At 40.9% G+C, this 24288-nt stretch overlaps 1 protein-coding gene across 3 annotated transcripts; it reads right to left on the reverse strand.

The window, feature by feature from the left end:
• Nucleotides 1–341: 341 nt before the first annotated feature.
• On the reverse strand, nucleotides 342–22818 carry ZNF330 (zinc finger protein 330). 3 transcript variants are annotated; one of them, XM_008143749.3, is made up of 10 exons: nucleotides 22659–22818; nucleotides 17387–17515; nucleotides 15460–15479; nucleotides 15289–15359; nucleotides 12521–12600; nucleotides 6064–6190; nucleotides 5506–5610; nucleotides 3790–3836; nucleotides 2424–2541; nucleotides 342–1303 (listed from the first exon to the last, which is right to left on the reverse strand). In XM_008143749.3, exons 2-10 carry the CDS (start codon nucleotides 17504–17506, stop codon nucleotides 1032–1034), a joined length of 960 nt encoding a protein of 319 aa, XP_008141971.1. In that variant the 5' UTR covers nucleotides 17507–17515; nucleotides 22659–22818; the 3' UTR covers nucleotides 342–1031. The 3 variants fall into 3 exon arrangements, with proteins under 3 accessions (XP_008141971.1, XP_028006814.1, XP_054573688.1); XM_028151013.2 differs by having other exon boundaries at nucleotides 22650–22818; XM_054717713.1 differs by lacking the exon at nucleotides 22659–22818 and adding an exon at nucleotides 21671–22262.
• Nucleotides 22819–24288: the final 1470 nt, after the last annotated feature.

Consider the following 24288-nt stretch of genomic DNA (forward strand, 5'->3'; position numbering starts at 1 on the left):
TTCATTATGTTTCTATAGAATAAGCCATCCAACCCTTTTATCCTCAAAACTAGTTTTCTCTGTACTTCTCAAATGCCAATCAGTCCAAAAGCGTTTCTTTCTACCACTCCATCCCAATTCGTAAGTTGTAACAACTGGAATTTGTGCCAGCAACTGTCTGTTCTCCACCTCCACCATGAATGATGGGGTTTGGCTGCATAACTTTGTATCTACCACAATATTAATCTCTGCTACTTATTTCGCATATTAGACCAAAAAAATGAAGATTACACAAAAACATTAGAATACTTTCCAAGGTTTACAAAATTAAGAACAAGCAATTAAATAAAATATCAAAAGTATGTAACTGTAATACTAGATTTATTCAAAAAGAAATTAAATTTCCTGGGTAAAGCATCTGTGTAATACTAATTCTGATTCTGTGTCTGAAAAATGGCTTTGTAGTCACCTTTGTCTATACATTTAGGCATTAATAGGTACTATTCAGGATGTACATTGTGAAGAATCAGTTGCTAAAGCACACATATCACGACTATGTAAGATGACATGAAGATTTAATGAAAATTTAGTATAGAACATCTGACTTGTATCCTATGGACATACAAGGAAAAATACAATAACTCTATTTACCCATTACATTTTACAAAATCAGACAGAATGTATTTATAAGCAGTGTTTTTCATAAAAACAGCAATTTAATTTCAAATATATTACCCTCCAATTATTCCTTTATCCTATATATGTATCTAATTGGCAAAACCTACCAGGTTACTGAAATCAGTAAAAATCCAATCCATGATGCTTAATTCCTTATATCAATAAACATCTTACATTTGAAAATCATTTTTCTTATGCCATACGCCTGCTTATCAGTTCCTATAAAAATGCTATGCCTACCCCTTGCCCAGTAAGTGTGACTAGTCTTTTGCACAAGGCTAAGTGACAGTACTTCTGAACACCCACACACGATTCATCAAGCACACACTTTCCTGCTCCTCTCAGGCAAGGTCACCAACAGGCAAGCAGTTCCCCTAGTCCTCTTGTTCTTCATAGTGAGCATAGCCACTGGCATAGGTCCTTCCTAAATTTAAATTAGTAAACAATTCTGATGACTCAACATCTGAATCCTTTCCACCTTCATCGTCTTCTTCTTCATCATCCTCTGCTTCAGACTCATCCTCATCGTCGTGGTAGCTGGTATCCCCATACTTATCAGATGAAAGGTTCTTCCAATAAGCATCATACCCAGAAGCTCCATCTCCCTCTTCACCTCCAGCCTGTCTGCCAAATTTCAGGGAGCGTGCTACAAAACACAGATATGTACACGGCACCTCATTAGTTCCCGTTCTCTACATCCTCATTTTCCTCTACAATACATAACATTACATGAACTTGATTGGCTGCTTCTTACTCCCAAACAAAAAAGTAAGCCACACTTTTCCTACTTTCCTAACTTAATATTTAACTGGAAAAAAAGAAGACCTTAAAAAACAACAATCAATTCTATCCAACGTCAGGTCTACATACACACCACGTGTAACAAATGATAAAGATGACAGTGTGTCATTTCATTAAATATAGAAAAAGTTGGGAAACAAAACAGCACTCTATAAACATAATAAGGCATGTTAAAAATTAAAATAAAATGCCCTTTCGTTTGATCAATTAAACATTTATTTCAAATTATAGCAGAGTTGACTTCATGTCATTACACTTTTTAGGGCAATTTTATGTCAGATGCCCAAGACAAAACCTTTAATTTCTTCTTTTAGCAACACAAACTAGTGCAAAAAAAAAAAATCAGCAAAATCATCAGTCTTACCTCATTTGATTAAGCAAAGTCATTTAGAATTATGGTTCCATTCTGATATGTTTGGTAAAGAGTCAAATTGTGAGCTGCATTACTATAAATGTTTATGGCAGTCTTATTCCTTCATAGAAAAGTTATATAAAAACCAGAAAGCAATTTCCTACAGTAGTGATGTAGTACATAATAAGTATAGCTGCTCAAATACCACATACCTAAGAATTGCTTAAGAATGAATTCCAACTTTCCAGTACTAAAGATTACCAGCACTTAAATATTAAGGATTTATGGCTACTCAATTATTGAACAAGGAAGCCTCAGAAAAAAAAGAAAAGAAAAATCCCTTTTTTGGTCTTAAATTTCAGTATTCACTATGTCATTAACTGAGGCAAATGCCAAATATCAAAGTGAATGATGGTATATTTCTTAAGTTAAAATGAGAAATTTTACCCATATATTTTCCAAGGCTGTAAAATCCCACTTCCTTAAGAGAACACATTTATCTTTCCAAATAGAAAAAAGAGGCAAAAACAAAAATAGAAAGAGGAAAAAAAAAAGATAAATCTTGTCTAAGCATGAAAGCAAAAACAACCCACTGTCATTTTAAGAGCCTTACTTGACATGCTAAGATCCTTAGTTTCCTGAGTTTCATGTCCACATTTAGGGCAAGGAGGCTGTTTTCCTTTTTCTTGTTTAAATACTTTGCTCCTTGAATGGTCATCACAGAAACAGGCCTATACAGAGAAGTAAAAATGAACAATAAATTTAAAGAAGTCCTTCAAGCAGGACTTATTTTCATTTCATTTTATTTTTTAAATATATATATTTTTTTTATTTCAGAGAGGAAGGGAGAGGGAGAGATAGAAACATCAATGATGAGAATCATTGATTGGCTTGCCTCCTGCACACCCCCTACTGGGGTTGGAGCCCGCAACCCAGGCATGTGCCTTTGACTGGAATCAAACCTGGGACCCCTCAGTCCATAGGCCAATGCTCTATCCACTAAGCCAAACCAGCTAAGGCAACAATAAATAAATTTAAAATACGCAAAGATAACATTCACTATTTCAAGGAAATTTAAAGATATAGTTCATTAGGGCAGAAGAACTTGGGACTGGTCACACTCCTGACTTTAATTTCTTAAGAGAAATGCTCTCTGTCAAGACTCTTCAGAACTATGACCTAACACAAGGCAGAAACTATACACAGGGTATGATATGTAGACTCATTCATGAATATGAGTATTCACAAAGCCCCTGATGACATAATGGTGAAGAGCCTATCTTACCCTCACATTGTATGCAGTCTAACTGGGGACACTGACAAGTGGAGAGGCCACTACAAGACACTATGCATTGAAAGAAAAGAGTAGAGGAGGAGCACTAAACCCTGTGCAGGATTCAGGAAAGAACATGAAGACTTAGCTGGGATCTGAAGGAGAATGGGGGTACAATAAAGATGGAGAGGGATCTAAGGCAAATGAAACAGCTTAGACAAAATTAGAAAAGAGTAGAAAGAGAAATAAGATAGGATTAAGAATATAAACAAAAACCAGAGAAATGTTTCTGAGAGCAAGTGAATTGGTTGTATCTATTTAGTTATCTTTGACAAACAAAAATGCTAGAGATAAGTTCCAAGGAATTAGAACATTATGGAAATCTTCACTCTCCTACGCAAGTACATTTTGACATTAATTAAAATACATTCCATCATTTTGGTCAGAATTTTTTCCATAAATGTAAGGTGTGAAAACACTGAGCCAAAAGTCAGGAAGCATGTGCACTAGTGTCAACTCTAAGACAAGTCAGCCCATAGCCTTTGCAAAGTCATGAAGATTTCTCAATCCCACAATCTCCGAAATGAAAAAACAAAACTAAATAATGTTTAAGGATCCTTCTAGGTTAATCATAGATGTAAGTAAGTGAAGGACTGGTTTGGAATATGGGAATTAAAAACAAAAAATAAAAAATACTCAAGTATACCTTACAACGGAGACAAGAATGCTGACCGAGCCGATTGCACGAAACACCTGTGGGGAAAATACATAATGCCCAGATTAAACTTGGAATAAAAATACTATTTTCCACAGATTTGTACTTGAAGTACTATCTTAGGTCAATTACTAAGTTTGCTTTTCTGTCTCATAGTATAACTTAGAGGACACATAAAAATGAGATTGAATTCCAATTCACAAGAAAGGAAATCAACAATTCTTATATACTTTAAGATGTTCCTTTAATTTTTGAGAATTTCTATAAAAACATTGTAAGAGCTATATATATAATTGATATATATGTCTTAGATATAGATATATCTAATAATGACATATATACATATACATATATACACATATATCTCAATTTTAAATTTATGTGAATATAAGGATTAACAACTGATATCAGAACTACCAGAATAAGAACCAAATTCAAGGAAGTGAATATCTGGGGAATATCAGTCTTTCGCAAGATGGCATCTATTATATAATAACTAGAGGCCCGGTACACGAATTCTGGGTCCCCTGGAATGCACCAGTAGGGTCCCTTGGCCTGACCTGTGGGATAGAGCCGAAACTGGCTCTCCGACATCCCTCGAGGGGTCCCAGGTTGCAAGAAGGCGCAGGCCAGGCTGAGGGACCCCACCAGTGCATGATCAGGTCCTGGGAGGGACAAAGGAGGATGGCCAGCTGGGGAGGGACCTTAGGAGGGCTCCAGGGCATGTCCATCCCATCTCGCTCAGTCCTGATCCACCAGACCCCAGCAGCAAGCTAACCTACCAGTCAAAGCATCTGCCTCCTAGTAGTCAGTGCACGTCATAGCGTGCAGTTGAGCGGCCTTAGCATATCATTAGCATATTATGCTTTGATTGGTTGAACAAATAACCAGACACTTAGGATATTAGGCTTTTATTATATAGGAAGGTTTTCTAAGTGCCAGGTACTATACTAATGCTTTTCTTTGTCTGGATTCTCATTTCAATTAACACTTTGAAAAAGAAATTCACATCTTCCTTTTAAGGAGATTCAGGTTTAGAAAGATTTAGTGATTTGCCCCAAGTCATATGACCAACAAGTAGAAATCAAGTAGTGTTTGACTCCAAAACTTGAGCTTTTGAGAATCAGAGTAGAAATAAAATATAATCTATCTGTGAAGATGATACCATCCACCCAGTCAGTAACACTGGTTCTCAAATAGAAAGATCCTTGAGAATTATGTGTGCAGGTTAAATGCATGTGCCTGGTACTCACCACAAACGTAAATACAGAATCTCAGGGATGAGGCCTGAACACCTGTATTTCTTAAAATCCTCCACTGGTGTCTTTGATGCATACTCCTGTCTAAGAATCACTGAAAAGAAACCAGGGGTGCTATCCCTTACTTGGGGGCATCTGGAAGTATGTGGAGACAAAGGGGATTTATTTAAGTAACTAAGAGGTGAAAATGACATTTTGTATTCAGGAACAGTAATTCCTGATCATTCCCACAAAATAAAGAATTGGCCCAATTAAAATACCATAGGCACCTTTTTTAAAAAGAGAAAATAGATGTGTTATGAATTTTTTCTACAACCAGAAAATAGATTTGAGCTAAATTATAGTCCATAAGAGGCTGAATAAAAAACTGGGTTCCTTTTTCATTGTTTAACACTCAAGACTATTAAGAAACTTGGATATAAAGAACATTTAATATATAAAAACTTACATTTAAATGTTTCCGCCTCTAAAACCTGGCAGCTGGCTTGATGTTCAAATTGATCATCTTCACAGAGAAAGTTTTGGCAAAAAGAACAACTGAATATTCTGCCTCCTATTAGATTAAAAAACAAAACATAAAAATGTAAATATGATAAGCTTTAATTTAAAAAAACTCCTATCTATAAAACTGCTCAAAAAGGATGGCAAGTTATTTCAGATTTACACCATAATGACACAAGAGTTTCTGTTCTGATAAAAGCTACAATAAAAACTGCTAAAATTAACCATAAAGAAAGGGACTCCCACCAACCCCTGGCTACACATCTGTAATACAATGCTCAGACACTTGCTCTCCCATAACTACCCTCCCTACTTGTTTTGGTAAACAATCCAAATGACTGTTAGTGCTAGTATAAATCCCTTTTTCAACTAAACTGGTAAGCAAAACAATGTCCATATTTAGGATTGAAAGCATCCTGAAAAATATGTTAAAAATAGTATCCAGGATGTTTCAAAGTCAGCCTTCACTTAGAGCCAAGTTCGCTGCCTGTATGTAATCACTCACCATGGTCCCAGACACCTCGTTCACATTCCACACACTCCGCATCGGTAAGAGGGCAGGCACAGGCATGTGTGCTGAGACATTTCCGACCATGACACACCCATGCTTCACAGAAGTCACATATTGCACCCTGCAACCAAGGAACACAAAAATTAATCTTCGTCACTTGACCAGCTGCAGCCATTGTCTAACACAGCGATTTTCAGTGTGCCACAAGAATTTTTCAATGTATAATACCTAGTCAGGGGCACTGATCTCTTTTCCCTTAGATTGTCAAGTAAAAAAAAAATGACAACAGCCAACACAATAAGAGTCATCCAGTGTGAATGTGCTGTCTTGAACCATGAATACATAGGTCATTTAATAGAGCTCCATCTTATTGGTCACATTGCATAAGAAGGTTATGTCTGATTGATTAATTCTTGGTACCAGAAATCCTTATATATAAGTATAGGCACCTGATTTTTTTTAAAAGTCACTTTGGAGCAAAAAGGGTAAATAATTACTATTATTATTTATTTTAAAAATCAAAGTTATACCTATTTTTTTTTTGGTCAGATTGGCAAAAAAATATGTGTTTTGGTGTGCTGCAGAATTTTAGTAATTAGTTTATTTGTGACATGAGGTGAAAAAGTTTGAAAGTCTCTGTCCTACCCAGTAGCTACCAACCAAGTTATATACATTTAGTAATTTATCAACCTTCAGTGACAGTGGGTGGCTACATTGAAGAAAAAAATTTACTGTTTACTTAGCCAAAATTAAGAGTGAAAACTACTACACCAATAGCTATTTATACAGACCTTAGCTATATATCAAAAGAAAAAGCAGCAAAGGGAAAACTATACACTTACCCAAATATTAATCACTGAAGTAAGTCAGGAGCTGAAGTGTGGCCTTCAAACTGAATTCTAATTCAAATGAAATCTGAGGTCCACAGTTCAAGCATACTTGTCTACAGCAATTCCAGTAACTAAATTGAATGCTTCCAAATACTAATATTTCTAACTTAAGAAAATTCCTTGAGAGAAACCAAGAGGGCAGCATAGGTAAACACCTGAACTTGCTGCCTCGCACAACAAATTCAAAACTACAACTAAAAGACAAAACGGACATCATCCAGAACCATAGGAAGGCTGGCTAAGTGGAAATTCTACAACTAGAAGGGAAGAGAAAAACACACTGAGACTCAGAGGAGCTGTGGAAGTAAAGGCAGAGGTACGGAGGTGTGCACTTGTGGAGAGGGCTGGCAACTGAGTACGCGGCTGGATTTTTCAATCCGGAGGGAGACACAAGTTCCCGACTGCTCTGAACTCAAGTTCCGGGCGAGACTCTGGGGACCCAGACTCATACGGGGAGAAACTGGACTGTCTGGCAGCAGGCGGAACTCGAAGGCAGCTTTCTCTCAGAGGAGCTTGCAGCGATTACCAAGGGACACTGAGACCCGGGGGCCTCTTAGAACAGGGCTGACGGGAAGTCATTGCTGTTTGCTCTGCCCTGAGACTCTGCCCCATCCAAGCTGTACCCAGAGGCTTTTGCATATGAATGGCCTGGTTCTTTGAAATCTAAACTTACCTAACAAACTGCAGCTGAGTCAGTGAGACCCAGTACATCCAAAAGAAGGCCCAAGGCCCCACCGCAGCTTGCATTGCTTCATAGCTGGGCCTCATCTGGGCACCTCCAAAGCCCAAACAAAGAAGAGGAATCTGCAGATCTCTCAATAGCTCCTGCTGGGTGGCCTCAGGCAGAGGCTAAATTAGTACCTCCTTGGGGATCCAAGAGCCAGTGTACCCAGGAGTCAGAGTAGCACCATCCAGATTACAACTCCTCAGATCCATAAGAGACACACTCAGGGGGCAAACTCAGTGAGCACCAAAGCCCCATTGAAGCAAGTCTTGCCTCATAAGGGTGTCTCCAGCACAGAAGTTCTCCCATCGTAGACACAGCTGATCCTCACAGCCAAATGGCCTGGAGGTCAATTCCTCCCAGTGATACCAACAACAATCAAGGCTTGACTACAAGACTGTGCACACAGCCCACAAAGGGATGCACCAAGAGTGTCCACCTCAGGTAACTGGAGAGGCTGAGCCACTGGGCCCTATAGGACACCTAGCACACAAAGCCACTCTATCAACTCAGGGAAGCAGCCAAAATGCGGAGACAAAGAAACAGGTCACAAATGAAAGAAATGGAGGAAAGCAAACTACTGGATATAGAGTTCAAAAACACAGTTATAAGGTTTTTCAAGAATTTTCTAGAAAAGGCCGATGAATTTAATGAGACCCTTGAGGATATGAAAAAGGACCAACTAGAAATTAAGCATACACTGACTGAAATAAAGAATAATATACAGAGATCCAACAGTAGACTAGAGGATCGCAAGAATAAAGTCAAAGATTTGAAATACAAAGAAGCAAAAAACACCCAACCGGAAAAGCAAAAAGAAAAAAGAATCCAAAAATATGAAGATAGTGTAAGGAGCCTCTGGGACAACTTCAAGCATACCAACATCAGAATTATGGGGGTGCCAGAAGAGAGAGAGAGAGAGCAAGATAGTGAAAACCTATTTGAAGAAATAATGACAGAAAACTTCCCCCACCTGGTGAAAGAAATAGACTTACCGTATTTTCCAGCGTGTAAGATGACTGGGCGTATAGAAGATTTTCCTGGGTTAAAAAGTCGTCTTATACGCTGGAAAATACGGTACAAGTCCAGGAAGCACAGAGAACCCCAAACAAAAGGAATACAAAGAGGACCACACCAAGACACATCATAATTAAAATGCCAAGAGCAAAAGACAAAGAGAGAATATTAAAAGCAGCAAGAGAAAAACAGTTAGTTACCTACAAGGAAGCACCCATACGATTGTCAGCTGATTTCTCAACAGAAACTATGCAGGTCAGACGGGAGTGGCAAAAAATATTCAAAGTCATGAATAGCAAGAACCTACAACCAAGATTACTCTACCCAGCAAAGCTATCATTCAGAATTGAAGGTCAGATAAAGAGCTTCACAGATAAGAAAAAGCTAAAGGAGTTCATCACCGCCAAACCAGCATTATATGAAATGCTGAAAGGTATTTTTCAAGAAGAGGAAGAAAAGAAGAAAAAGGTAAAGATAAAAATTATGAACAACAAATACAAATCTATCAACAAGTGAATCTAAAAATCAAGTGAATAAAAAATCTGATGAACAGAATAAACTGGTGAATATAATAGAATCAGGGGCATAGAAAGGGAGTGGACTGACAATTCTCAGGGGGGAAAGGGGGTGTGGGGGGTGCAGGAAGAGACTGGACAAAAATCGCACACCTATGGATGAGGACAGTGTGGAGAGGGGTAAGGGCAGAGGGTGGGGTGGGAACCAGGTGGAGGGGAGCTATGGGGGGAAAAAAGAGGAACAATTGTAATAATCTGAAAAAAAAGAAAGAAAATTCCTTATCTGTGTAATTTATAAAATAATCATATAGCTTTTCTAGGATAACCTAGAAACATATTAAACGTCTGTCAGCAGCTTTTTTTCTTTTAAGGCATCTTATGCTTCAAAGCAATTATCCTGTTTCTTTGTGGGAAAAAATTTAAAGTAAAATATATAGAACTAAATGACAGGGTAAGACTTTCCATTTCTGTATCAAGATAGGATAGTAAGACTATACCTTTCAATAACATGAGGTCAAGAGTATTAAGAGCTAGAAAGAATCTTAATGGTCTTTCCTTCACAGATGAGGAACAGGGGCCTGAGACCAAGTCCAAATCCCAGAACCACATTATAGAGGAGCTGAGATTTAAATCCAGGTCTTCTGAATCTCAGTTCAGCGTTATACCATTCAAGGCCCTGTAACAAAAACAGTATAGAGCAAGTAGGAAAAATGTTTTATGACTTATAAAAATGGATTAACAACCCTAGCTGGTTTGGCTCAGTGGATGGAGCATCAGCCTGCGAACTGAAGGGTCCCGGGTTTGATTCCAGTCAAGGGCACATGCCCGGGTTGTGAGCTCAATCACCAGTGGGGGACTTGCAGGAGGCAGCCAATCCATGATTCTCTCTCATCATGAATGTTTCTTTCTCTCTCTCCCTCTTCCTTCCTCTCTGAAATCAATAAATATATTTTAAAAAATAAATAAAAAATAAAAATGGATTAACATTGTAGCTAACAAATCCTCAAATGTCTTTTGGATTACTCAAGGTTCTAACAACAAAGACATGGCACACTAAACTGAGTAATACAGGAGAGTTTAAAAGAGATAATTTACAAAGGACAGGGATAGGCTCAGAAAAAACATCAAGGGACAGGGAAAGGCGGGAGCTACCAGAACCCAAGCAAGAGCCATATAGAGAGGAACTCTGCCCAATTCACATCCAAACCAGGGCAACGTGGTAGGGAATGAGCTGGGAAAATAATGACCCAGATGGTATTCTCCTATTATCCTAAGGTATCCTGCCAGGGTCTCCCATTGGCTGAACCAAAAGGAAGCCATAACATAAGAAAGCCATGATCCAGTCAGGCTCCTAGGACAAAGCAGGGTGAAGAGGGAATTTCTAGAATTTATAACTAATGATTCATGATTCTACTTAAATATTTTATTTATATAAGAAAAGATCATACAGACTCATAAAACTCAGTTAAAGTGTTTGATAAATTTAGACACAAGCAAGCTACCAAGGAAGATGACAATGGTTTTTGAATCTTTGATTGATTTTTGAAAGATAACACTGACAATCTTATATTTAAAATAAAGAATTCACAAGATGAATAATTCTAGCTCCTTGCATCTGTAAGATAAGCACACATGAAATATGTAATATAAAGATCTGCCTCCTGATAGGTAATTATATGTTCTTGGAAAGTTACTAAAAATAAAATATTCTGCTTGATGTAAAATAGTATTATTTTAATCATGAACTGAAATTCGAACCAGAGCATAAAATCACACAATGGAATACAGTAAAACTGGTTAAAAGGATAACTTTTCAGTGAAAAAGAGAGCAAAATGCATCACACAAACATGTTTTTATTACTTAAAACAATGACTTTCCTTAGCAACTTCTACATATAATGAAGAAATTATGTATAACCTGTATTAAGTATGTACTTTTTTGTACATAAAAGCTTTAAAATAAAAAACTTTAAAATAAAAATATTAATCCTCTGTTCTTTTAGAATGAGGTTGCTTATTTAATCAACAGCATGAACCTTGGGTAAGCAGGGCTTTCATAGTAAATGAAGTCTAATTAAGACACATTAGAAAGGTACCAATGACAAATGAATTTTTTTTTTAAGTCAAAATTAAATGTTTCCATTCCTTGTATGTTTCCAAATAAGAAAAATAGGAAGCAGTTAAAAACAAGTAGGTAATAAAGGAAATTCATACAAAAACATGCCACAGATAATCCAGATAACTCCAGATTAATTAAGCCAAGTGGCAAAGCAGTGTGATTATCCTAATATATAAAAACCCTGTGTCGTAACAACCAGTGGTCCCCAACTGGAAAGGGTGCAGGCTGGGCTGAGGGTATCCCCCAACACTCCGTGCACGAATTTTGTGCACTGGGCCACTAGTCCAATATAATAAAAGCGTAATAAGCTAAGTGGTCGACCATTTGGTCACGGTCGACCAGTCACTATGACACGCACTGACCACCAGGGGGCAGATGCTCCAACTAGTAGGTTAGCTTGCTGCTGGGGTCTGGCCATTTGGGACTGGGTGAGAGGGCTGGACACACCCTGGAGCCCTCCCGTGGTCCCTCCTCAGCCGGCCAGCCCCCATCGACCTTAATTGGGACTGGGCGAGATGGCCCCGATTGCCGGCCAGGCTGAGGAACCCCACCTGTGCACGAATTGGTGCACCGGGCCTTAGTATGTTTATAAAATACAGTGGTTATAAAAAATAACCACTGGTCAGAATGATGTTTTCTTATCTTTGGATACAACTAGTCTTGACAGCAATTTTCAACCTTTTTCATTCCATGACACACATAAATTACTAAAATTCTGCCGGCTTAGCAAAAAAATATATTTGCCCATCTGACCAAAAAAAAAATAATAATAATAGATATAGCCTGGCTAGTGTGGCTGAGTGAGTGAGCATCAGCCAATGACCAGGGAGTCACAGTAGGATTCCTGGTCAGGGCACATGCCATTTCCAGGCTCAATCCCCAGTAAGGAGTGCAGGAGGCAGCGGATAATTCTCTCTCATCAATGTTGTTTCTATCTCTCTCCCTCTCCCTTCCTCTCTCTGAAATCAATGAAAACATTTTTTTTTTTTAAAAAGTAAGTGTAATTTTAATTCACATTGGATGGCTATTATTGTGCTGGCTGTTGTCATTTTTTAAAATTCACAATCTAAGAGAAAGGGGTCAGTGCCCCTTATGAAATAGTCAGTTAGTGCATGTTTTAAAAATTCTTGCAGTACACTGGTTGAAAATCACTGACTGGTCTAAGAGATAATGACGAGACGCTTACCACCATTGCAAGGCCAGTACTGTATACACCAGCATGCTTTATGACACAGTCTGAAGACTTCATCATGCACTTTGTTTTCCCTAGTAAAGAAACAAATTTATGCAATTAGCCTGGCAAAAGTAGCACATGCAAGTAATTCATTAATTATCTTTATCTAGCCTGTGGAAATAATTTTAAGTAGACAGAAATAAGCAGTGTACTGCTTACATAACCAAAAATAGAAAATGGATATAACTGAGATCTCATTACCTGAGTCAGATCTTTTGAGATTAGAAATTTATTAAAAACCAATTGCACAATAAAGTTGTGTTAATTTATATTTGTACTAAAATCAGAAATTCCAGGTTATGTTTTGTAACAAACCACCATTACAGCAGATTTTAAAATATGCTTTAAAATGAATTTAACCTTTCATGCCCTAGCCGGTTTGGCTCAGTGAATAGAGCGTCAGCCTGTGGACAAAGGGTCTTGGGTACGATTCCGGTCAAGGGAACGTACCTCAATTGCATGTTCCTCCCCGGTTCGGGCCCCAGTCAGGGCTCATGCAGGAAGCAACCAATTGATGTGTTTCTCTCACATCGATATTTCTCTCTGTCTTTCCCTCACTCTTCCACTCTCTCCAAAAATCAATGGAAAAATATCCTCAGGTGAGGATTAAAAAAATAAAAGATGAATTTAACCATTCATAATTCACAATAAAAACAGTCAGGTTTAAAGTTGTTGCTTATTTCTTTCCACACAATATCTCAAACCAACCAAACAGAGATTATGCATCTTATCTGGTTCACTTTTTAAGTTTATTCATATGTACACATTTACAGACATAACCTCCAATTAAATATTTTTCAAAAAAATTTTTCAAATAGTCCCCAAGTGAGCACAAAAACCAGCAATATGGTGATAGAGCTAAAAATTACCATATAGCCACAAAAACTCTGATGTAACAGCTAATTACCAATTCAAAACACTGTCAGGAAATTCATATACTATGGGAACATTAATAACGACACAGTAATCATCCATTTCATACTCCACAAAGTGGAACATGAAAGAAACAGAAGATATTCAATTTTCCATTATCCTGATTACCTGAGGAACAAAGCTAGACAATAGGAAATGGGCAGAGATGCTGGAAATGAGAGGCAACGGCTACCCAACTGTTCCATGTCTAACACTAAGTACAAAATAAGTGAGAAATGCATCCATGTATAACAAAATTTAAGCTCAAAAATATTGAAATTATAGGAAGGTCCTAGCAAGAATTTAATCTTTTCCATAAATTATATTCTCATTCTATATTGATTTCTTTTGTAAAACAAGGATGTAACAACTGGCAGATAAGCGGTCTACTAAGCCAGTATTCTCTTTTTCATTATAAACCTCAATGATGTCTTCTTTGAAAGCTAGAACTACACTAGAATATTCAGGGATGTAGCCCTAAACATCCCTAACTTTCTGCAATGTTATCATATGTAAACACATTAAAATGAGCATATCCCAAAATGTGTTACACTTGCAACTATTACACCAAAACCAAAAGGTATATTTGTTCAAGTAAAAGTTTGGGGAGAAAATCTGTATTTCTTTACTGGAGGTCTTCAGGAACTTTAACCTTTTGCACTCGGATGTCGAGTGTGACTCGACACGGTTAGCATTAAATCCTAAGTAGAATAAAGGAATCGAGAAAAAAGCAAGCGAGTGCAAAGGGTTAACATATAAATACTAGAGACCTGATGCACAAAATTCGTGCAAGAGGCTCAGCCCTCGCAGCCCTGGCTTCGTCCGGAAGGTTGTCCAGATGGTCATTCTGCTGTTCGGTCTAATTAGCATATTAGTTCTCTATTATACACGATATAATAGAAATCTCGCAGATGGGAAGGGAATGAAACACACAGCATTTCTCAAATGTATATACACTGTGTTAAAAAATACTTATTAATAGCACAAGTATTCTAAGGAAGACTATTTGACAAACACCAATCTTGTTCTGTGAACTACATTTAGTTTTACTCTGAATGATCATCTTATTTCCACTTATACCTAGGAAATGAGTATGTGGCATAAGAACTCTACTCTTATCACTTGGGAATCCATGTGAAGAAATTCAAGAATCATATGCAAAATGCCAAACAGAAAACAAATCATCAGGTAAATGTGGAATAAAACTATTCCCAATGGTCTAACATACTGCAGGCAATATTAGCAGGAATCCAATTTTAGAAAAGTAAACAAATGGCTATGGACAAGACTAAAGTAGTATAATTAAAAATCCAGGACCACCAAGTACTATTAGTCTGAAATCTGATCTTTTAATATATGAAACAACATGTTGGTAGCCCTGGGCAGTGTGGCTCAGTTGGTTGGGCATCAGTATATACACTGAGAGGTTGTTGGTTTGATTCCCAGTCAGGACACCTGCCCAGGTTGTGGGCTCGATCCTGGTAGGGGGCATGCAGGAGGCAGCAAATATGTCTCTCTCTCTCTCTCTCTCTCTCTCTCTCTCTAAAAATCAATTAAAAAAATCTTAAAAACACAACAAAAACATGTTGGTAACCTATATCTAACCTGTATGTTAACCGTTTTCCAACTTTAAATTAAAGAGTCAAAATCAAGACTTGATAGTATTTTGGTAGGCAAAATAACATTTAATGATATTTTATTAATGGTAAGGCATAACATTATAAACAGTGATAAACCCACCATTTCATATTGATTAACTGCCAACAAATATTTGATAAAAGGCAGGTGCCTTTAGTTATCATACTTACCGCACTGTGCACAAATTGGTAACTTCTGTACTGAATTACAAAAATAGCAAAATGCTCTATTCTTCTGCCGCCTTGTCATGTAAAATAAATGTTAAAATATAGTCAATATCAGATAAAATATCAGAGGATCTATATTATTACATCCAGATAGAAAAAGAAATAAAAACTTACCTCTGACATTTGTCACATTCCTGTAAAATATAAACATGACATTAATTTCCTACTGGTTGAAAATTGCAAATTTACTTGCATTATAAAGAATATCTTGTTCTTCATGTTAAAATTTAAATGACACTTGCCCAAACCCTCCAACTGCACCCAGTATACAGGAATCTACACATAATAAAGGTATGCTCCTGGGCATAACGCCCTAGACAAAGAAGTGGCATTTTCACAAAAGAGGTAAATAGAGGTAGTTTGTTTTTTAAAGAATCACACAAATAATAAAGAACAGACACAAGAAACAGTGTAGAACACAATATGATAAAGCTTACAGAAAATCCAGAATCTAAAAGCATGGTATTAAAAATTCTCAACAATCTGATCTCTAACTACTTTTCAAATTGCTGGCCTATTCTCTTTAGATTCAAGTCACTATTTGTCAGCCAATTTCAAAATATGCCTTGTACTCTCTTTATATATGCCTTATTTATTCTAACACCTTGCCCTGAAATGTCCCTCCTCACAGTCTTTCCCTGTTGGAAGTTCGGGTGATGATCCCACCTCTTCTGTAAACTGCAGCCCATCCACACATTCAACTTTATCACCTCTTAGTCCTAACTGTGCCTCCACTGCAACACTCACCAAGTCTGGCTGTCATTGTATATACTTAGGAATGTGAATTACTTCTTTCATCTTGCCCTCTACCCCCTGACTCTAGAAATGACCCTGACACACAAAAGGGGGGTCCCCACTGTCCTATCTGTGCTATGTAATCCTACTCCCCCACTCCAGCCATAAATGTTAGTCCTGGAAATGGCACCACGAAGTCCAAAGTATCAGAGTTCTTTCCCTCTCTGAGGTAATGATATGTGATGCGAGATATGCGAGTTACTGGTGCCTATGAACCCAAACAAATGGAGTAAGACAACCTGAGAAAATGGAACTAATAAGCGAAAAGGAACAAAAGCAAAAGATGGAACTACAAGGTTGTTCCAGGTTCCAGTTGTCCTTGTGTCCCAGCTATATCCTTGCCCTGCCCAACTATACACGTTAGTCCACTATTTCTCCCGGTTACTTAGGTTGGATTTGTCATTTATAAACAAACAGTTCTTAAGTACTGCACAAAACAACTGATCCATAAGCTTGTGGAAACAGGACTGTGTCATTCACCTATGTATCCCCCACAGTGCCTAAAATAGTATCTGACGGCACAGAGTAGATGCACAACAGTTTGTGGAATTAAGTCATGTTAAACACTTTATGTGTGTCTGATGAAACAGAAGAAGAAAAAAGAGGAGTAGTGGGAATAGAAAAAGTAGAGAGAAATAGAAATTGGGAAATGTGGAACAACTCAGAGAAACATGGTCAAAGAAAAAAAAGGACTAATGCTGACATAAATATCACTTGCTTTTCGCAACTGTGACCAAAGAAGCCCAGAAGTGATCAGGACTAACCCATTTGGCACAGGGAAATAAGGTAGTAGAACAGGAAACCAAAAGAGATGTCAAGAACAGTAGGAAGTTTAGAAATGAAAAATCAAATGAGTTATAAAGAACTGCTAAGAGAAAATGATAAAAAGGCTCAACTAATAAGACAAACTGAATTAAGACACATAAGCTCAGAGAAGGTGGAAAATTTTTCATAGAGATCCTAGTATGCATTCTTGGTCAGTAAGTATTCATCACCAAGAATAGCCAAGGTAATATGCTAGGTTTTATAAATAACATAAAATCAAACAAAAATCATTGTTACTCAGTGTTAATGAAAACAATGGACATGCCTCTAACACAGACTTCAAAATCAATAAAATATATGCAGCAACACTGTATTCACTAAAATTTTTTTCAGGTGTTTTTCCGATAACTGATACAGTTTTTCAACTATCAACTGATATCATAAAAAACTGATATCAACTATCAACTTATATCAATGTTACCATTGAAGCATTGCATGGGTGTTTAGCTAAATCTATAGTGCTTCTCGATGCTCGCAGCTGTTTTTCACGTTCCCGGCGGTTCTCTGCCTTCTTCCTCGCACCAGTCTTCTTTTTAGGCATTTTTCCCCTCTTAAACACAAGAGAACAAACAGAGAAGGTATAAGTGCCAGGATGCATTTGCTATTCTAAATAAACTAAGAAATTTATTCTCATTAAATTTTAAACTCAAACCTGTCATTTTGATGGGTAAGCAATTTTAAGCCTTTATGAAACATTAAGCGCACATTATCCCAAGTAAAATAGATGCCTTTTAAGATAATGTACTTACTTACACTACCAAACAATTCTAACAAATGTAAATATACATACACACACACATCCCCCAAATCATCTTAAAAGCCAAGTTTTCTTTCCCATTGGGGGAAAAAAAGTTTCCCTGATATTAAGTATTCTTTAAAAATTACTCTGTACCAAGGTAAAAAAATAAAATGATTAGGCAGATATCATTAAAAAATATATTATTTACCCAGTTTACATCACTGTTTTGAACTTTACATTCAAACTAGAGGCCCGGTGCATGGATTCGTGCACCAGTGGGGTCCCTCAACCTGGCCTGCAGGGATCGGGCCAAAACTAGCTTTCCAACATCCCTCGAGGGGTCCCAGATTGTGAGAGGGCGGTTATCGGGTGACACACCCTGGAATCGGGCTCCCTCCTCTCTGGTTTTCGGTGCATCACCTGAGAACCGCTGCTGCCAAGACACCACAGCTAGGCAGTTCGACAGCTTCCACATTCGAGCATCTGGGCCCTGGTGGTCATTGCGTGTCATAGCTACCAGTCAACCTGGCCTGCAGACATCCCCCGAGGGGGTCCCAGATTGCAAGAGGGCACAGGCAGGACAAGAGACCCCACTGGTGCACGCTCGGGGCCGGGGAGGGACCACAGGAGGGCTCCAGGGCGTGTCCAGCCCATCTCACCCAGTCCCAATTGGCCGGACCCCAGAAGCAAGTTAACCTACCAGTCAGAGTGTCTGCACCCTGGTGGTCAGTGCACATCATAGCTACCGGTGAAATGGTCGCTTAGGCTTTTATATATATACCAGTGGCCCGGTGCACGAAATTTGTGCATGGGGTGGGGGGGGATTCCCTCAGCCCAGCCTGCACCCGCTCCAATCGAGGACCCCTTGGGGGATATCCAACCGCTGGTTTAGGAATTGGGCCTAAACCAGCGGTCGGACATCCCCCTCGAAATCTGGGACCACTGGCTCCCAACTGCTCACCTGCCTGCCTGCCTGATCACCCCTAACTGCCCTCACTTGTCGGCCTGATCTTGCCCCCAACTGCCCTCCCCTGCTAGCCTGGTTGCCCCCAACTGTCCCTCCCCTGTCGGCCTGATCTCGTCCTCAACTGCCCTCCCCTGCCAGCCTGAACGCCCCTAACAGCCTCTGCCTCAGCCCCCACCATCATGGCTTTGTCTAGAAGGAAGTCAGACATCCGGAAGATGTCCGGTCGACCCAGTCCAATCAGCATATTACCCTTTTAGTAGTATAGATAGATTATATAGGATAGGATTGCTTAAATGGCGGGGGAGGGGGGGGGCGCGGGGCGCCATTTTCATCAAGAGGAGATGCTCTTGGCAGACAAAAATATATAACCCCTATATCTGGACTGATAGCCAGCCATATGTACTATACTGCCAAACCAGTCATTAAAAAATTGAACCGCTTTCTTACACCTTACACCAAACAGCTGTTGCCCTTAAAACCCCTCCTCAGCCCTCACCTTATGTTCTGCCTTCGAAGTTCACCCAGATTAGGTTCTGACTGGTCAGTTTCTATGCCAGTCAGCATCAAAAGCTCCTCCTCCTAGGCAGCCACTGGCTCCTCGTACTTCACCCAGATTTGGTTCTGATTGGTCCGTTTCCATGCCAATCTGCATCTCCGGGCCTATCAACGGGCCTGATCAGAGAGGCAGGGCTGATCAGCAGCCCCAGCGGAGGCCTGAGAGAACGAGAGGCGCAGATGCTGGCCAGGCCCGGAGCAAAAGAGAGAGTCAAGTGCTGATCAACAGCTGCCATGGAGGCTACAGAACAGACCCTTCTTCTCTCTCCAGGCCTCTCTTCGGGCCTGATCCGCAGCCCCCTTGGCAGTCAGTGCTGGTTCCGGGCTCCCGCAGCCATGACAATCAGTGCTGGGTCGCCACGGCAACCCAGCACTGTCTTCCGGTCAGTCGAACCTTCGGTCATTTTGGATGTCATGGACCCTGGGTTTTTATATATTAGGACTAGAGGCCTGGTACACGAAATTTGTGCATGTAGGGGAAGGGTCCCTTAGTCCCTTGCACCCTCTCCAATCCAGGACCTCTCAGACATCCCTCTCGCAATCTGGGACCGCTGGCTCCCAACCGCTCACCTGCCTGCCTGCCTGATCACCCCTAACCCCTCTGCCTGCCTGCCTGATCACCCCTAACTGCCCTCCTGATCGCCCCTAACTGCTCCCCCCGCCAGCCTGATCACCCCCGCTTCCCCCTACTGGCCTGATAGCCCCTTACTGCTCCCCCATGCCGACCTGATTGACCCTAACTGCCCTCCCCTGCCTGCCTGATCGCCCCTAACTGCTCTCCCCTGCTGGCCTGATCGTCCCTAACCGCCTTTGCCTCGGGCCCTGCCACCATGGCTTTGTCCGGAAGGCAGGACAACTGGAAGATGTCTGGTCCAACTGGTCTAATTAGCATATTACAATTTTATTAGTATAGATGATCTAATACTGACAAGACCCGAAGATTAAGAAGTCGTGGTTCTCCAATGTAATCCTCCTCCTATATATAATAAAGAGGGAATATGCAAATCGACTGTCACTCTGCCACAAATATGGCGGCACCCACAGCGGAGGCATGGTGGTGGGTTCCATAACACAAGATGGCTGCGCCCACAGCAGAGGCCGAGTTCCCGTAACGAGCCTTAACAAGCCATAGCAGGGACCTGAGGCTGTGCCCCCATCCTCCACCCCCGTGGGGCTTGACAGACCTCAGGCCACTGCCCCCGCCTGGCGGGGCTTGACAGGGGACCTCAGGCTGCGCCCCCTTACCCTGGCGCCAGGCCAGAGGACCTGAGGCTGTGCCCCCGCCTGGCAGGGCTTGACAAGGGTGGGACCAGCCAGGTCTGGATCTAGCCCAATGGGGGCAGGGGGCTGGCCGGATCTGGGTCTCACACAATTTTGAGGCACACGTGGGTGGGCGGGATTTGACTCTGGGTCTCGTGGTGTGCCCCAGACTCTAACAGGAGGAAGATTTTCACATACATTTTACTAATTTTCTTTCATCTCTGATACTTCTATTATAGAGAAAGGGCAAATAGCAATATTAAATTATTTCCTCTAATTAATCCCCTTTCACAAATTTCGTGCACCGGCCACTAGTATCTAAATAAAACATCTCCTAGGCAAGTCAAAAGACAACATTAACTACAAAGTCAAACTATTCTCTCTGAAAACATATTAAAGGTATTATAGTTTTGCTTTGACTCTGAAAGCTGCATCTTCTGTCTACATGCAATGAGCATATATGAGGTGGGCAAACGTAGGTTTGCAGTTATAATACAGGAAGTAATAAATAATACAAGAATAAACTGTTTCGCGCACTCAACACTGTAAACCTACTTTTGCCCACCCCTGTATATTAAGTCCTCCCTTAACCTTGTGCACAGGTTCTGCGACTTTTAAGTGAAGTGACCTATAGTGAAACCAGTTTTACCACTGGCTAATTCACATAAAGGGGAGTTAAGTTCCTAGCTACCTCATGATTTTAACTAAATGATTTGCACAAAACGTTATTCTACAACCTGCTGTAATTTTAACAGGGTTCAAAGTTATGTTTAAGAGTATATATTTACCACATATATTAAAATAATGACTTTGCCCTAACCAGTTTGGCTCAGTGGATAGAGCGTCGGCCTGCAGACTCAAGGGTCCCAGGTTCGATTCCGGTCAAGGGCATGTACCTTGGTTGCGGGCACATCCCCAGTAGGGGGTGTGCAGGAGGCAGCTGATGGATGTTTCTCACTCTCTATCCCTCTCTCTTCCTCTCTGTAAAAATCAATAAAATATATTTTAAAAAATAATAATGACTTTAAAACTGGCTTTCATCATTTAGTTGAAAGAACTACCACATTTAATAGAACAAGGTTTTTACTAAATAACACATCTTTCCCGGATGTTTGCCTCCCAGCTCTGCCTGGCATATATTAATCACTCAATAAATGAAGAGACGCACTAATGAAAGAACTTACACGTGACTGCTTTGAAATCTGAATCTCAAATTTCTTAATATTCTTCAAAATACATATTTTTAAAGTCTTTTTTTCCTAAGAGTGATTCTCAAAAATCAACTGCAGAAATTCCTAAAAGTACAGATTTAGGCTTCTAGGCCCTACTCAGGATCTAGGAATTCCAAACCTCCAAGGACAGGCTCAGGTTTCACCGTGACACACAACCTCCCTGAAGACACTGGTTCAGAGAAATCACCGCGTGCCCGGGATTCATGGACAGAGTTCAAGGAAGCGCGCCTTGAAGAGACTTCTATTTCTTGTTCAAAAGGGCATATTACAATCCAGCAAAACCAGGCACCAGCTTGTACTGGAAACAGCACGAAGGTCACTCAAGAACTTTTCCTACTTTGGGTTTCGACTCTGACGTTAGACTATCCCATCAAAAACCAAGTGATGGGAAGTTGCGACTTTAAAAAAAAAAAAATGGACAAATCAAGCCAGGACGTTTAGTAGGTGGTTACTCAAGTACTGCCCAAGCCCACCAGGTCACCCTTTCAGCATTTAACATGACAAAATCTACAGGGTGGAAAAAGCGTGTGCTGTTAGGGCCCACAGAGCACAGGAAATAATCTCCGGGTGACCAGACGGAGGAATTCTCTCCGTCCCCGGGGGTGAACCGCTGAGAAAGCTGGGCCTCATTTCTTTTCCCCCCTCCAGTTTTGGAAATGTGAAGAGCACATTCTCCTCCTCAGCCTCCGATGGGGTTAAGCCCCTCTCCAGCAACGCTCCGGCTTCCCCAGGACGTGGCCCGGGTCGCCAAAACGAGGAAACCGGCGCGGGGTCGCCACGGTCCGGGAGGGAAAGCCCGCAGCCAGAGGACGCCGCGGGGTGAAGGGGCGGGCGGGCGGCCGGACACTCGCCGGAGGTGCCACGCGGCTCGGGGACCCGCCGACCGCCACCGCCCGCGGGACACCCTCCCTCGCGCGCGCTCCGGGCCGACCTCGCTCACCCTGGCGGGGAGGCCGAGCTCACTCCGAGGGCAGGGGGGGCAGGGAGCGGCGGGGTGACGCCCGCGGCGACAGCAAACCCGGCTCGCGGACCACAACCCGGGGTAAGGAGGTAAGTGTGACGCCGGGAAGGCGGGCAGTCACTTTCCGACTCCAGGAGCCGGACCGGATGTCCTCTGACGTCAGCGCGTCCTGACGGCGGCGCGTAGACGGGGAAGGGCCCGCCCACTTCTGTTCGCTCCGCCCCGTCCCTCCCACTCCTGCCGGGGAGCGGGGCGCGAGGAGCGGTCTCCGTCACGGGGAGAGGAAGACCTGATCGAAAGGAGGAAGCCGGAGAGAAGAGGGAAAAAGGGGAAAACAGAGCTTAAGGAGCTGGGAAGGCCCGTCTATTTTATTTTTTTCAGAGAAGGAGGAATCTAAAGGAAGAGAAAAATCTAAAAGGAAGAGGCACAGGAACTCACAAACTTGGTACCGTTCCAGTGGACTCAGAAAATGCTGGCCTGATTCTTTGGGAAACTTCCCACCATCGATTCCTCACATCCCACTTTTCCTGTTTGCTGCCCAAGCTGTGCCTGTCGTTGCTTGGTGAAGCGTCTCCGAAGTGCAGGGTACGCATTTCCCCACACGTCCTCTCGTTAGGAGCTGGGGTCACTCCCCTTGCTCCCAGTGCCTCACGCAGATAATTACTCCCTTTTCTGTGTAGCCATGCCACTTCTCATCCTTCATCGTTACTCTTTTTTACCCACAACTTAGTAATGGAAGACTTTGGAACTTGACTTCCATCTTCTGCCATCACCCATTAACGTCCAAATGGAAGACCCATTCTCTTGGGTTCTTGATTTCTTCAGCTCCAATAGCCATCACCTGCACTCCACGACAGGCACCCAGTTCTTAAATGTTTTTGTCTCAGGACCCTTTTAAAACTCTTAAAAACTGAAGACCCTAATGAGCTTTTGTTTATGTGGGTTATGTCTATGGATATTTACCATATACAAATATTAAAACAAAATTTTAAACACTAATTCAGTAAAAATAATACCCATAAGTATATTACATGTTAGTATAGTATAAAGAACATGTTTAAATGGAAAAAAATAGCTATATTTTCCCAAACAATAAACATATTCTTTTACAGTTCTGCAAATCTCTTTAATGGAAAGCTTAATAGAAAGCAAGTGAATTCTTATATCTGCCATGCTATTGAAAAATGTGCTGATGTTCTCATTTTCCAACATATGGTTAGCCAGAGTAATTGCAAAGAACCCTCTGGGGAAGCACGGGGGAGATTATTACAGTGTACATCTTTTATGATATTCCAGGCTTCCTCCTGGGGATCTAGCCTTTTCTCTGCTGATGGTTTCCAGATCCAAAAACTGGCTCAGACTTGAACACCCAGCAAAGAATTGTGACTAGTTATTGGAATGTGGTTCTCAGGCTCCTGGTCTTGCACTCCTTGATTTCTTTTGATTATACAGGCCTGAGCAGTGTCCTTGTTTGGTGCCCGTCCATTATGCTCCTGGGGACACTGTATTCTGTTATCCATCCCCCTAATCTTCTCAGGAGCATGCCCTCTCCTTCATTGCCACACCTCCCTTGCCACTGGTGTAGTAAAATTACATAGTAAAGAAAGCC

Source organism: Eptesicus fuscus, chromosome 6 (assembly GCF_027574615.1).
Source record: "Eptesicus fuscus isolate TK198812 chromosome 6, DD_ASM_mEF_20220401, whole genome shotgun sequence".
Lineage (NCBI taxonomy): Eukaryota > Metazoa > Chordata > Mammalia > Chiroptera > Vespertilionidae > Eptesicus > Eptesicus fuscus.